This window comes from Sorghum bicolor, chromosome 3, assembly GCF_000003195.3.
Source record: "Sorghum bicolor cultivar BTx623 chromosome 3, Sorghum_bicolor_NCBIv3, whole genome shotgun sequence".
NCBI classification, from domain to species: domain Eukaryota; kingdom Viridiplantae; phylum Streptophyta; class Magnoliopsida; order Poales; family Poaceae; genus Sorghum; species Sorghum bicolor.
This window is the reverse complement of record NC_012872.2, coordinates 59,603,826-59,619,110: the sequence shown is the minus strand read 5'-3', so window position 1 is coordinate 59,619,110 and position 15,285 is coordinate 59,603,826. Positions and strand designations below refer to the sequence as shown.

The following is a 15,285-nucleotide window of genomic DNA, read 5'->3' as shown; positions in this document are numbered from 1 at the left end:
AGACATCGCTACGCTGAGGTCAGCGTCATATTTCATGGCGCCAAATTATGCCATATCAGCGCAATATCATCGTCATGTCGCTATTCAGTCTCGAGTCGTGTGACCTATAGCCCGAGATGTGTTATCTCGGCGCCATAGATCACGGCACTGAAAAAAAAAATCTAAAGTTGAGTTTTTTTTTATCTAAAGGGCTAAATATGAATTTATTCAAAAAAAGGCTGAATTGTAATTAAAAAAAGGTTGTGGCTATCCCATCCCAGGCCCGCTTTGACTTTGGTTGGGTTGGGCTACTGGATTCGGCTCATAGGCCCAGATGGGCTCGGCTCCTCATCATCATTGTTCAGAATTCAGGTCATTCGCAAAATGAAATAAACCCAAGCAATGCAAGTCGTATTGTACAATTCGGTTGAGCTGCAGCTTTCTCTGTTTGCATGTCGCTCGGGTAAGCTATTCTCGGTTTGCTTGTCCCTTTGTCGTGTGCAGTTGGCTGACACAACCAGGCGTGCCAAGTGTCACCTAGTCTTAGCTAAAACTTCTAAAACTGATGGGTAAAGTCACGTCAGTTTTCTAATACCGCAGCACCGGTTTCGTTAATTAAGTAGTTAGCACTACATATCCATCTAGGCCCAGTGTTGTAAACGACTAGGAGGTAAACGTGCAATCGACTTGCTTCACTTCGGCTCAACGGAATCGACCTAGCTAAAAACAGATGGCAATCGTTTTCAGCACACAGGCAGATCATAAAGGCGCTATGACATACTAACTTCTAGTCTTCTAGCTAACAAGATCCAGCGCATCTGATGTTCACTACCTCCTGAACTCAATGAACTAGAACCAAGGAACAGAGAAAAGCGAAATCATAGATGGTTCCACCAGAAAAATCGGCTAAAAGATGTGGAAGCGCGAAAGGACACTATTTGGCCCATGCAACCGCCTCGATTTCTGCTTGGGCGCTCCGATATAGCTCTAACCTCTTCGCAAGCTTAGCTCTGCGCTCCATGACCTCAGGGTCCTCATCAAGAAGCTTAGAAAGCTGCTTGGTCTGCACAGCAAATGACAGAGATTTCAAAGACCATGTATTAATGCGAAAATCACATTAGCTAGACGCCATGCTTGTATTCAAATGTCATGAAAAAAATTGTTAAGAGTACTAGATGTACGGGTGAATCGGTGAACTCTGAACACAGACAAGCTACATAGCACTTCAGCTACAAGAACTAAATAACCCTTATGTTCATGTCAAGAAAAGTTGACATAATGCAAGGTGCAGAAATAAACTCACCTCTCTTGCTCCCAACTCCGTAAAGAAGTGATCGAGTAGTGAGCGCTTGGCCTCACGGACTTGGCAATAAACGATAGATTTGGGGATGGAGTTCCTCAAGGTTGAGCATACCATGTTGACATATGCCTGTACATTACTACCTGTAATGTAAGATAGCAAGAGAAATTGGATGTTATGCTGTAATAATCATGCAATTAAGTTATTTCCAAGAACATTAAACAGCATCAGTTGAACAGAACTATTTTCACATACAAGTGACAAGTCATGCATTGAGAACTTGACATAATAATCCGTAAGCAACAGTAAGTTGTTTAACAGTAATGGAAAATGCTTAAATAACTTCGAAGCCCTTACCAATTCGTCTGAGGTACGAATCATTGTATCTATCAAAGATGGAGTGTGTTGGACTTCCACCCTTCTCAACATCCTGAGGAAGCTTCCTAAAGAAATCTACAGTTAAATAGCTGCACTCCATATCAACAAGCATCATTGTATTTTTCTTGCTCTCCTCCCGCATTCTTTCCAATGCTTTAAAAGCTGCACTGCTTACTTCCACACGAAGAGTCGGAAACTGCTTCAGCTCCTGCAAGAACGCAGTCAAACAACTTAACTCCAATTCTAAGTTAAGCTGCCATTCAGGATATTCTTATTCTGAGTAACACTTCCCATCACTTTTATTGCTATATTCTACACTAAACTATATCCTTGAATGATATACACAGATGCAGGTTCCTGCATATATATACACCAAAGCTACCCTGAATTCCTGGTAGATATCTCACAGCAGTTTTTTGTAACACTAAGGAAATATAACTGAAATCAAATCAGAACAACGATTCACCCACTCCATCCAAAAGACGAAAACAAAAGGATGCATTAAATCCTACCTCAGTACATACGCTCACCACAAGTATACACCATACAAGCAGATTATAAAACTATGTAGGTGCTGAAAAAATAGTTCAACATTGCTCTGGTATGCTGGCAACTCTGGAAGGCAAGAAATGCAGCAATTTTCAGGCAAGAGTTCATGAACGCAAACCAACTTCTTGCCTCCTGCAAGGCAACCGCAGAGCATTGGCGTGCAAGGATGAAGCCCTCAAAAAGGCAAATCGCTGATGCCTGGTGTCATCTCCTTGAAATGGCAAGACAAGGTCTAGGGGGAAGCTAACCCATTCTTTCTTCTGCTGATCTCAATCTCAACCTCAAACTCTATTGTAAATGCAAGGGTCTTTGTCCTAGAGACCCAGTCACTCTTTGTACATTGAGGCCTTTTGAGCCATATAAATAAATTTTCAGGTGGGGAAAGTCTCCCCCCGTTGAACTTCAAAAAAAAAATAGTTCAATAGACCAAGAGAGAAGAAAACATACATGTGTCTCCTTTACAGCCCTGTGAACTAGCTCCTTGAGTATTGCATGGACCTGCCAAATGCCCATGTGGAAAACTATCATGTTTTGGAACTGGAGGAAAACAGTCATGCAATGCTATTGTTAAATAAGTAAACACTAACTACCTAAACTATTTCGGTCAAGAACCTAAACTATTTCGGTGGGGATTATCATATCCCAAACTACATAAAAATAGTGAATAAAAAAATACAAGGATTTGACAAAGAACAAAGGTTTTGCCTTTCTACTATTTCAACTCAAGAAAGTTAGAAAATTCATGGTGCAACAATTAAAACTAGCTGTGAAACACTGACCAATGTGGTGTGGGCCCAAACACAAATGAGATAAGTCATTTTCGAAAGCGTGACTGTTCACAGTGCTAGGAATGAAATATTTACAAAGTGAATTCGATTTTGACTTTTTGGACATATGAAGCATTTCAGGGCACATCATATTAAAAATAATTAGATAACTGCAAGAGATGGTGCAGAAAACTAATTAAAATGTGAATTATTGAGCAAATCAGCATATATGCACAACATACCGCATCAACAGCTGCCTCAGCTGGACCTTTCATACTAACTAGACAGGACTTTATTAGACGCCGGTATCCTTGCTCTGGAGCTATTAAGTGTGGTTGGTATCCATCAGCTTGTGTTATAAGTTTCTTTATGTTTTCCATTGTAAGATGTTTTTCAAATTGCAACCGTTTAAGAGCCACTGGAAATTGGTTGTCAAAGACATAGTAGATCTTCTCACCACCAGAACGCCTGTCCAAATAAAAGGAGTAACATAAGTAAAAAAAATTATGTGGACAACCTTGCAGAACATAAGAGGAGGAAAAGAAGTTTAACCATTGGATAAATCAATGAAATGATTATGCAAAAATTGTTCTTATGGATTATAATTAGAGTAGTTCGGGCAGCTGAGAAATAGCACACATGCAAGCAAATTTTCAGTGTTCCGATGAAGAAAATATTTCTTAAACATAACTAATTTAACAGGCAAATATGCAATTATTGAAATGTGCAGTTAACTACCTCTTCTTACCATAATGTCTGTGGATGCTAGGTAAAATCTAATGGACAATACAATAACGTCACGTTTATATAGGTGCTAAATTCCTATTTCTACAACCTTGGAAACAAAATATTGTAGCTCATGTTCAGGCACCCCAGCATATCTGAAAAACTACAAGTTTCCTGTACCGGTTTGAACATGAGGAGCTATCGCTAGTATAACAGTTTCACAGTCCAGACCCTTATACTATATACACAATTCACAGTATTGCAGCTAGGAATGCTAATTGCAAGGGGATATTTTCCATGCAGTAGCAAAAATATAACGTATGTAACGACGGAAGAATGTTTTCCCCCAGGATAGCTTGCATCCATACTACCAAAAACAAAAAACTTCTCAAAATTTTGAATGTAGTACTCAATGGAATATCTCAAAAGACATAATGAACGAAAGCTATATGTTTGAAACATACACTCCATCTAGATGCTCCTTGTAGATACCGTCAAACATGCGGCATATTTCCATAATAGTGTACAGCTTTCCCTGCATATCAGGAAGAAGTGTAATTACTTATAGACGACCTGAAAGACTAGCTGCAGAATAGTTGTTGTGCATGTAATAGTGTCTAGTGAGAACATGCCTTATGCTAGAACTATAAAACAAGAAAACCATAAATGTGTGCATGCCATCTGAATGGACATGACAAATGCATATCAGCATATAAGCTATGTCTAGCTGGCAACTGGCATAAGCAAATCATGATATCATAGTATAATAATTAGTAAAAGACCCATCATGTACACCCTGAATGGAAAAACTAACTTTGGGGGCTAAATAAGTTTCAAAAGATAAACATCACATATGTAGATCGATAAGATGAAGTGGCATATCTATTCATAGACTGATAACATGTAGAAATCTTACTCCAGCATCTGCAGCAATGGGTTTTCCAAGACGACAAAGTTCACTTTCTAGATCTGCAGTGGCCTTGGTTATTAGAGACTGGATCCCTGGAATTCTTGATTTAATCACAGATTCCAAATGCTGCAGGATGATGGTTATTAGTAAATAATCATGGGGTCATCAAGACAAATAATTCAATAGGATTGCACATATCCAGACATCACAAATAAATCATGTGACATACCTTTGAAAGCATCTTTGCTAAGTGCTCTGATCCCATTCTGTGAGCAAGGTGTTTATATTCTGGTAGACTTGCAAAATATTCACGCTCTCTAATCCTAGCAGCAATCATGTCTACATTCTTGTTTATATCTTGTTGGGAACGATTGACAACACTAATCCATGGAAATTGTAGTCGATAGGACCTTCCTTCTAGTATCTGCAAAGCACAACTCAACTAAAATCAGGACACATGTTATAAGATAAATTACAGTTAGTGGTTCGCTGCCTTGATAAGAAGCTTTGACTAATAGGTCAGCGCATATCATTCTTGTTAGGCTAATACTTTTGGGACAGAATCACACATCACAGAGTAGTGAAAGAACCAAATCGTTCATGAGAATATCAACTGTTGTGAAACATTTTTGAGTAATAATATATGAACTTACATCAACTGCATCTGTGCCCTTGTCCATTAAGTCAATTTTTGTAAGCACACCAAAGGTCCTTTCACCTAATTAAATTCAACAAATTAGTACTCGATAAAAAAAATCAGATGGTTCTTTTTATGTTAGTCTATTTAGGTCTACGAAGTTAATTTATCAAATTACATGAATTTGTTTACACATCAATTGAAGATTACAGACATAATCTGAAATCACATTATCTTTGAAGATACTTGAAAACCACACTGCTCATCACATTCTTCATTAAGTTTCTAGCTGTATTATACCTTTTGGATCAACTTCACGTGAAATCTTTATTGCATCAGATGTTGCAAGATCCTGATTGGCTGGAGAAATTGCAAGAATGATGCAATTGGGCTACAAAAAAAAATACAGAACCATTGTTATGCATAACATTTATGCACACAACATAAAAGATAGTTCAAGCATAACCTTTACAAAAGAGAAAAGAACACGGCAGAACACAAAGATCACTATAAATGTAAACTGGTGCATGCTAAAATATAGAGGGAAAACTGGATTAATATGCTGGAAAAAATTCTCAGTTTGTGCGTGATTACCAGTCACCACTTAATTCAGTTGAAAGTAGAAGTTGTGGTCATCAATAACAAGGAAAAGAATGTGCATGGGTTATTATAAAGTACCTTCTCGATGAACGAGCGAACCATGTTTTCAATTTCATGCACGATACTATCAGGTTGTCCCTCTATTATCAGAACACATAACTGCAAGTTAGTAACACAAACTACTGCAGCAGGAATAAAGAAGACTATATCTCAACATTTAGAATGACTTACCTACAGCTACCTTAGTAAGCCCAGGAAGATCAATAAGAGTAAGGTTAACAACTGCAATGGGTAAAAATATTTAGAAGAAAAATGGAGGTAATGGCAGAATCTCATCAAATATAACGAAAATAAAAACAACAGGGTGTAGGATTTTACAACAATCAGCAATCGAACACAGGTTTCTTACAGCAAAAGATCAACGTCAGCATCTATACAGGATTTTCCCAGCACTATTTTGCTTGTTTTTTTATGGCTTTCCAAATATTTTTTCCTAGAAAACATGGTTTTCCAAATATAAATTTCAGAGACAAAATACATACATTTCCACTGGAAATATCCCAAAAATAGGGGTTATAATAGTATTGTAGGCTGAGCCAGTTGAACCAGTCTCAAGAAGGGAGATGCTGTAAAGGTAGCTTTTGCTAACTGCTAAGTACAATTATGCTCCACTGGCTAACTCGGAAAAGTTCAAGCAATCAAGCTGCGGGTTAAAAAAACCCAATCCCAGACCCCACAAAACCAAAGCTGAACAATGGAGATGTGGTAAAGTAATAATGGCAAACAGTATAAACTCAGCTAACACATTGCCAGGATTGTGGTCTTACCATTTGGGGAATATATGCTCAAATAAATGGGCACAGTTGATATTTGCTTTGTGCGGCCAGTTTCTCGGTCAGTTTCATCAGCAATCTCCTTCCTCACTAGGGCTGTAAAAGCGTGAGTGTATCAGTTATGACCTTTGAAATTTTATTACTGTTGCCAGTCACATGCATGCATAACTAAGTAGTACTAGAAATTAAACAGACAACTGAGCCACTAAAACATTTACTTCTCTCATGAAATATACAATTCAATCCAGAATTAAGGAAACAAGATAAAACCATTAAAGTAGCACAGCAACATGAGTGAGCAAACGTAACCCTGCAGCATTAGCTCACTTTGTGAAAAAATATTTGAGGCCACAGAGTGCCATGAGGTTCAATTTGCATTTAGACCTTACCATTCAATGTTGTTCCGTATTGCAATTGCAATATTTATTTACGAATTGATCATTAAGTTCAGATGATCAAACATACCAAAGCAACAATTGACTAATTGAGTATCGGATTTACCAAAATCTGTGAATTTTTTATTCTTATGGTGCATGAACTCTGCATATTCTCCTGCCCCATCAATCCTGTGAAGTTGCAGAACCAGGGGACGCCTCGTAACAATTCCTGAAGAATTCAAGCGTCACAAAATTGGACAGAAGGGCTTAGTACTAATATTTTTGGGAAGATTGTAACCGCGAAATCACTGTACCTGAACCCCGAGGTAGGAAATCCTTCCCAACCACACTCTCCAACACCGAGGATTTACCCGAACTCTGTCATACGTAACAGCGAACGATGGAAGTTGGCATGTCAAAACCCACATTGTTAGTTAAATTCCAAAATTCTGAAATTCCGAACTACTATGAAAGTATGAAGTTGAACTATCCTTCGCATGTATGACTAGTACAATAACTACTAAGCGGGCATTTAAAAAAAAACTAGGGTTCCACACCACATATATAGCCAAAACCCAAGCATCGCCTGTTCAGAAAAAAGAAATCGCGTCGAAGAACAGCGAACAAAACAAAAAGGAAAAGAAAAGGCAAATACGAGATCGCGCTATTGTCACCTGGCCGCCGACGACTGCGATAGTCGGTAGCGAGTCCCATAGTGTGGGGAGCGCGCTATCTTCGCCGTGGTCGCCGAGGGCGGTGCACGCGCGCTGAAGCTTGTTGACGAGAGAGATGAGGTTCTCCATGGCATCCACGCGCCGGAAACCCTAGGCGGCGGGGGCCCTGGGCGCGGTCGATTGTTGAAGAGACGCCCGCCGATTACTCGCGAGGATGCCTGGCCGTGCGCAACGGGATGTGTTCGATCGTGCACGCTGCAGACGAGCTGACGGGCATTCGTGCCAGTAGAGGAGCTGTTTGGTTTTTGTGCGCTCCGACGTTTTCGCTTGGGGAGTTGCCTCGACTCGAAGTTTTGACCAGGTGCCACGTGTCATTATTCTAAAGACCACAGTCCCAACAAGAGTTTCATGTGTATCGTACCTAAATATAACTGATATCTACGTGCATGTCGTAGGAGTATATGCCAGAGGAGACAAAACGACTTACAATTTTAAACAAAGAAAGCACATATTTAGGGATGAAAAATGAGCCGAATAAGTTATGGTACCTTTGAATTATTACTTAGCTCAGTGCGTATTTCGACTATCTGTGCCTGCATCTGAATTCAAGGTGGAAAAAATAATTATGTATATTAGCTATATATATATATATATATATATATATATATATATATATATATATATATATATATATATATATATATATATATATATATATATATATATATATATATATATATATATATATATATACTCTCTCTATCCTAAAATACAAGAAATTTTGAGTCATTGTAAGTCCAACTATCATAAGTTTGACTATGTCTATAAAAAATAACAACAATATCTATGACACCAAATTAGCGTAGTTAAATATGTTGTGAGCTATACTTTTTTAGGCAACGGATCTAGTGTAAACTCATCTCCCGTGCAAACTGTGCAAACTCAAATTTGGACCACAAGATGTTGATCCAAGAGACGCGGAAAGATTGGGTAATTTTGCACTTAACCGCCCGCTCTTAATCACACTTTTACAAATTTCTTCTTCCACCTCTCTCATACGATCCCTTAGATCAACATCCTGCGATCCAAATTAGAGTTTATACAGTTTAAACGGGAGATGAATTCGCACTAGATCTTTTTAGACCTTAAATCTTTGTTATCGTAGCAGCTAATAATACTCTTCTCTTTATACGAAGTTAAACTTAGCATTATTTTTCAAAAATGACCTAGAATTATTTGACTTAATAAGACAAACTAATAAAAATCCTCAATATTTCAACAGTTTACGTTTTATTTTACTTGGACACGACTCTGTAGAAGAGCTGCGACCAGACCATCGATGGCCCGAGGCAAGCAGCCAGGCAGAGCCACACGTGTCTGGCGGCCGCACATTCAGCCACAGCACGCCGTGAGCCGCTGCCGTTTATAGCCACGCGAGTACGCGACGTCGCGATGCCAGGCGCAGGCTGCGGCGGCCGCCCCGGTCGACGATCATCGTTCAGTCGCGTCGAGTTTTCACCGGTCAGCCAGCCACACTCGCGCCAAACCGGCTACGCTCGCACGAAAGCGAGCGCAGTGCGCAAGTCGCAAGCGAGAGCGCGCGCGCTTGGTTTTCTTTCCGCACTTCCCCGGCACGGACGCCACTGCTAGCTAGCTTTAGTTAGCAGAGGAGACTGCGGGAGACTACCTCCGCCGCGCGAACAAGGAGAGTACGCCGCCGAGTCGTCGTCCACGTCCGAACTAGGAAGAAGGCACACGTACGCTCGCGCGAGACGCCGATGGATCGCGGCGGTGCCCGGCAGCGCGCGCCACGCTGCTGCGGAAGCGGTCGCTGTCGGTAAACGCGCCACAGCGTCCGCGGCGATTGATCAGTTCGGGAGCATGCAGCAGCAGGCCGGGGGTGTGCTGGCCCGCCGCCGTCGAGGAGGAGCCGGTGAGCCCGACGACGGGGCGGCTGTTCCCAGAGCCGCACTTCCGCTGCCACATCGTGCCCGTGTTCGGCCTCGGCGCGCTGGTCGACCTGCCGGTGCTGCGCGGGCCAGGGTCGCCGCCACGCTCGCTTGCCACCCACGCTTCTGCAGCGTCCAGGTACGTAAGTCCACGGTTCACCATCCACTCCCCATCCGGTGCAGGGTTTCCTGCACTACGTGGTCGTGAATCGTGTGACGGATGAGCAGCTTATGACCTGTCTACCTTGACTTGATAACCTCTATCTTTTTCCTACTGCTAAGGACTTAAAAGGAGTAGGAGAGTATATGTTTATCGCTGTCTAGTTTTTTCGCTATATATGTGTGGCATAAAAGTTGAAAAGTATATGTTTAAACCGGAGCTGCTCCACCCTGTGACATGGCCCTTGAAATCCTCCTTCTCTTTTCCATGAGGACTAATGTCTTGATCCTAATTGCATCTGCTAGGGAGTCTAATGGCAAGTCTTTGAACTCTTTGATCCATGCATTCCAGGCTCGGTTCCACGCTGGAAGAAGAGGGCAGCCTCACAACAAAAGAAGAGGGCGAGGGCAGCGGCGTCATTTGCCATGCCAAAACAGGGCTCCAGGCTACGTTCCATGCTGGAAGCACCACTTGGCATACCACATCAGCGAGAGTGGTAAAAGCGTAGCAGCTCAACTAAATGCGGTGGCAAATATGTAAGAGCACGCACAAAGCTGGCAAACGGAGGAGTGCTCCCCATAAGAGTGGCAAAAAGTTAAAAATTCCTAGTAGCTAGGCTGCTTCGACGGTTGTCGCGAGATCGTGCTGGTGAAGTGCCAATTCATGCGTGGTTCACTCATGTCAGATTGCCAGGTCTTTGGAGTCTGCTTTTTTCCACGACCACGATACGATCTCCTGAAGAGAGATTGAGCCAACAGGAATTCATGTTGCCCTCTGGTGTGTACATATACAAGTTACAATAGCCGGTGTAGGGAGTGCACGGACAGAGAATGTGGGATGCCGTGGCCACACGGTCAAGCTAGTACAAACTAACTCGGTCTATGCCGTTACAATGCATGCTTTAACATCTACGTCTTGCGGCAGAAAAGTAGGAACTGAGATGTGTGCCCATTTTTTTTTGTTAGATTTTCTTTGTGGAAGAGGAAAGTTAAATCATCTTAGGCTTTGGATGTGGTTGAATCCACATGTTTTGGACTGGATTCCGACTACATTCAAATAAGGCCTTAACAAGTATATTTTAGAAAAATTTAACACACAAACTTTTTTTTTGACATAGATCTAACATTATCCTATGCAGTAAACAGTCTATTACTTGTTGTATTTAGCTATTATTCGGACTAAAGAGACACCTAAACGCACAAAATGGCTATTTAAACGGTAGTAACGGGTGACTAAACAAAATAATATATTGTCATGTAGCTTTAAAACAGTGTGTAAACTGACTAAACGACCATTTAGGTAAACAATGTTTAGATCTGCCACTCAACCTCAAAATATTTGTGGTTAATTAACAATGTTAAGTATAGAGAGTTCAAGTGTTTTATAGCATCCGATGGAAATATGTACCCCTTCTATTTATATTACATTACAAGTCATTTTACCTTGTCCTAATTAAACTTCTTTAAATTTAGTTAATTATAGGAAAGGTACACTAATAATATCTATAACGCCTAATTCGTCTCACTAAATTCATCATAAAATGTGTCATGACAATGCATTGATATATTTTTGTAGATGTTAATATATATCTCCGGTTGGAAAACCACAATTCTATGAATTGATATAGAGTGTAACTTAGCCTCATGAACTCTCCTAGCACACTCATTGTTGTAGCCCACCAAACTCTGTCTATCAACTAAGAAAAGAAAGAAAAATGATTACAAGCCATAAAAACAGCCTTACAATGTTACCACTCAAGTCCCAAAACACAACACTCCATGTTGCAAGCCTCTAACTAAGCTGAAATGAATTAAAACATCTTCTTGCGTTGTAGATCATTTTGATTTGTGATAGGGGTACATTGGCATCAGAAAGTCAGCATCAATTCACTCTTCGCGCTAGTCTTTTGGTAAGACTATGAAAAGAACGACGGTGCTTAAGGGAGATCTCAACCACGGTGAATGATCTCCTGCTTCTTGTAAAGATAGAGGCAGATCAGTGGATACAGGCGGGGCCAAACAGCTTAGCTTGTCTAGCATCTGTGGAAGGAGGGTAGCCAGCTGCTCACGGAGACTTTAAAGTTGTACAATCAAGATGTAGCCCCTACGCGCGTAGTTTTGGCCATAGGCAACCCTTTGTAATAATATATAGCTTCTTCCTTCTTAATATAAAGATAAGCAATGCTCTCTTGCGTATTCAAGAGAAAAAACAGTTATACGTTGTTGTTTTTGTTGTTTGTTTCCTCCTCGTTGTTTAGAGAGAGAACCACAACAATGGTTTGCAGGTGTTAAATGAGTTGGAAAAGGATGCCAGGCCGAAGTGGGTACGGACAGCGGTGAACATGGACGACCACATCATCGTCCCCGAGTTGGACCACGCCGCCACGTCGGCCGACCCGGACAAGGCCCCGGAGTCCTGGATCGACTTCCCCACCGCCGAGGCCGCCGCCGACCCGAGCGCGCTCCCTTCCCTCCCGGCCCCCGCCTGCCCGGCGACGCGCGGGCCCCCTCTACGCGGTGCGGAGTCGGCGGCGGCCGCTCTCGCTCTCGTCGGCCGCGGCGCTGGCCGTGTGGCTCCTGTCCTTGCTCGTCGTGCTGGCGTGGCACACCGACATACCGTCGTGGACGTGGCCTTGCTTCTTCGCGACGGCGGTGTCGCTGCTGGGCGACGCGCCCACGGTGCTCAAGGGCAAGGACCAAGGAGGGCACCGAGTTCCAGCCCAGGCGCTTCGTGAAACCGCACGCTCAGCCTGGACGACATCAAGTACGTCAAGAATGCAAAGCTGCGTACGCTCGTCTTCTACGTTCGTTCCACTGGACGCTATACCTATACGTCACTGTCCCTTGTGGGTTCTGTATCCTGTACTTTTTCAGACTGTAAATGATGTTCTTTTTGGGGTAACCTGTAGCGCTCTATCTCGGTACTATTTCCGGAGAACAAGTGAGCAAGGCCTTGTTTAGTTCCAAAATTTTTGACAAAATGAGCACTGTAGCAATTTCGTTTGTATTTGACAAATATTGTTCCATTATGGACTAAGAGCATCTCCAAGGGTTTTGCATTTGAGGTTTGCATTTAAGTAATTTGCCAAAAAAGCTCCAAAAGAGGTATCCAACGGTTTTGTATTTGGAGTTTGCAATTTGGGCAACTTGACAAATGAGGGAGCAAACTTGGCAAAAATGCCAAGCTGTGGATGACTTTACAAACCCGATCGCGCAAGTAAAGTCACACGCGAGGAAAGCGCGCGCCTGGAGACCTTCTATTTTTATCCTTTGCCAAGTCCAAATGTCAATTTCCTTGGAGATGACCTATTTTTATCTTTTGCATTTTGTTATGGGAGTTTGCAAATAGCAACAAATGTCAAGTCAATTTGCCAAAGCCTTTGGAGATGCTCTAACTAGGCTCAAAAGATTCGTCTCGTCAATTCCGACTAAAGTGTGCAATTAGTTTTTATTTTTATCTATATTTAATACTCCATGCATACGTCTAAAGATTCGATGTGATGGGGAATCTGAAAAATTTTGCAAAATTTTTAGGGAACTAAACAAGGCCCAAGTGCTGAAATGCGGCATTTGGTAGTGCATTGATTGATAGATTCATCACATTGCTGTGGACCTTTGCAACTGAATAACTGACGCCAAAACCAAAATCTTCAGGTCAAAGCGACAGGAAGAGCATCACGGTGCGGTCCGCTGTTCTCGTCAACTTACGGGCGACGCCCGGCATACATATACATGTGAGCTTCTCTTCCATACCACGTCCTCTTTGATCACAGCAGACTAGTGTGGAAGATCTCTTCTTGTCGTTGCTCACAGCTAGAGCTAACACACTTTCCATTTTTGTGCTTGTTGCCTGAATGGTACTGGTAGGCATTGGCAAGCATGATGTAGTCCAGCAAGGACAACGGCGCGAGATGGGGAAACAAGCTGGGCTACATGCTAATCCCCTTCCATTCCACCTGGCCAAGCACGATGACCCCATCGAGTACGTCCGGACGGCGACCAAGGTCGCGCGCCGGAAGAAGAGCTCCATGGAGTCGGTCTTCACTTCACCTTCTGGAGCGGGGACATGGTTCTCAAACTTTTCGGCATCAAGGTGCGCTAGCTGGGTTTCCTTTCCTATCTCCATCCGGCGCCCGGTGCCGTGACTGGAGGAGAGAACTGGGCATTCTTGCCGTATCAGAGTTTGCGATCTTGATTCGTCGCCGCATCCTGATTCCTGACAGAGTGACAGAGTTTGCAGAGCGAGAATTTGTTTTTGCAGGCAGCAGCTGCGCTCTGCTACGGCATGTTCACGCACACCACCCTGTCCTTCTCCAACATGGTCGGGCCGACGGGACAGGTGCTGTTCTGCGGCAACCCCATCGTCTACATTGCTCCCGGCACCTACGGGCACCCACACTTAGGCCTTGTTTAGTTCGCAAAAATTTTCAAGATTTTTCGTCACATCGAATCTTTGGTCACATGCATGGAGCATTAAATAAAAATAAAAATAAAAACTAATTACACAGTTTACCTGAAATTTGTGAGATGAATCTTTTGAGCCTAGTTACTCCGTGATTGAACAATGTTTGTCAAATAAAAACGAAAGTGCTACGGTAGCCAAAAAACCAAAATTTTGCCTGACAAAATTTTTTTCAAGATTCCCCGTCACATCGAATCTTTGGTCGTATGCATGGAGCATTAAATATAGACGAAAATAAAAACTAATTGCACAATTTACCTGTAATTTGTGAGATGAATCTTTTGAGCCTAGTTACTCCGTAATTGGACAATGTTTGTCAAATAAAAACGAAATGCTACAGTACCCAAAAACAAAAAATTTTGCCAACTAAACAAGGCCTTAAGTTCCTCCCGGCATCTGAATCTGAAGAACATGCAGTGACTGTGGTTATAATCCTGTTGTGTGGTGTGGATGCATGTGTGTGCAGGCGCTGACTGTGCACTACTAGAGTTTATTACATGAACTCCGTGAAGCTGGTCCTGTCGGTAGATGAAGCACAGTTTCCGGATCGCCATCAGTTCCTGGACGACTTTGCCGAGTCCCTCAGGCTCATTCGCAAGGCAGCTTCAGGAAAACCAGGGGAGACGCAGGATGCTGCTTCCAGCTGAACATCCATACTGTAGAATGTACTCCTAGATAGACAAGTGCGTATACATATAGTACGCATAAGCAGAATTTCCAAGCATTCTTGTCGTGCTGCAGGTGTCTGATCAGTATAGTACTGATCAGCTAACGATGATCTCATAGGTGATAAACAGAAATATCAGCACTCGACAGAAGAAACATAGGTCACGCAACGAACAGAACCATATATTGTGCAGATCTGCGTGAAGTTCTTGCCTCTCCTCCTTTTGTGTGTACGTGTGCGTGCGCGCATTTGAGATCTTGTTGCTGACCGTCACAAACTTTTTGGGTGGCTACAACAGAGGTTCAGGTTACTTTTTTT

The 15,285-nt window shown here is 42.3% G+C and overlaps 1 protein-coding gene and 1 pseudogene across 1 annotated transcript; one reads left to right on the top strand and one right to left on the bottom strand.

The window, feature by feature from the left end:
* LOC8068023 (dynamin-related protein 5A) lies at positions 564–8,032 on the bottom strand. The gene is made up of 16 exons (XM_002456105.2): positions 7,731–8,032; positions 7,371–7,434; positions 7,181–7,285; positions 6,674–6,775; positions 6,078–6,128; positions 5,925–5,986; positions 5,547–5,637; positions 5,263–5,327; positions 4,839–5,033; positions 4,616–4,735; positions 4,164–4,234; positions 3,216–3,441; positions 2,654–2,704; positions 1,637–1,865; positions 1,283–1,422; positions 564–1,042 (listed from the first exon to the last, which is right to left on the bottom strand). Exons 1-16 carry the CDS (start codon positions 7,857–7,859, stop codon positions 914–916), a joined length of 1,830 nt encoding a protein of 609 aa, XP_002456150.1. The 5' UTR covers positions 7,860–8,032; the 3' UTR covers positions 564–913.
* On the top strand, positions 9,183–14,947 carry LOC8068021 (annotated as a pseudogene).

Excerpts from the sequence above, each read along its gene's own strand:
- LOC8068023 (XM_002456105.2), bottom strand. The coding sequence starts at position 7,859 with ATGGAGAACCTCATCTCTCTCGTCAACAAGCTTCAGCGCGCGTGCACC. Across the intron at positions 7,286-7,370 it reads TTTCCTACCTCGGGGTTCAG|GAATTGTTACGAGGCGTCCC; the intron begins GTACAGTGATTT and ends TGAATTCTTCAG. Across the intron at positions 1,043-1,282 it reads CGGAGTTGGGAGCAAGAGAG|ACCAAGCAGCTTTCTAAGCT; the intron begins GTGAGTTTATTT and ends TTTGCTGTGCAG.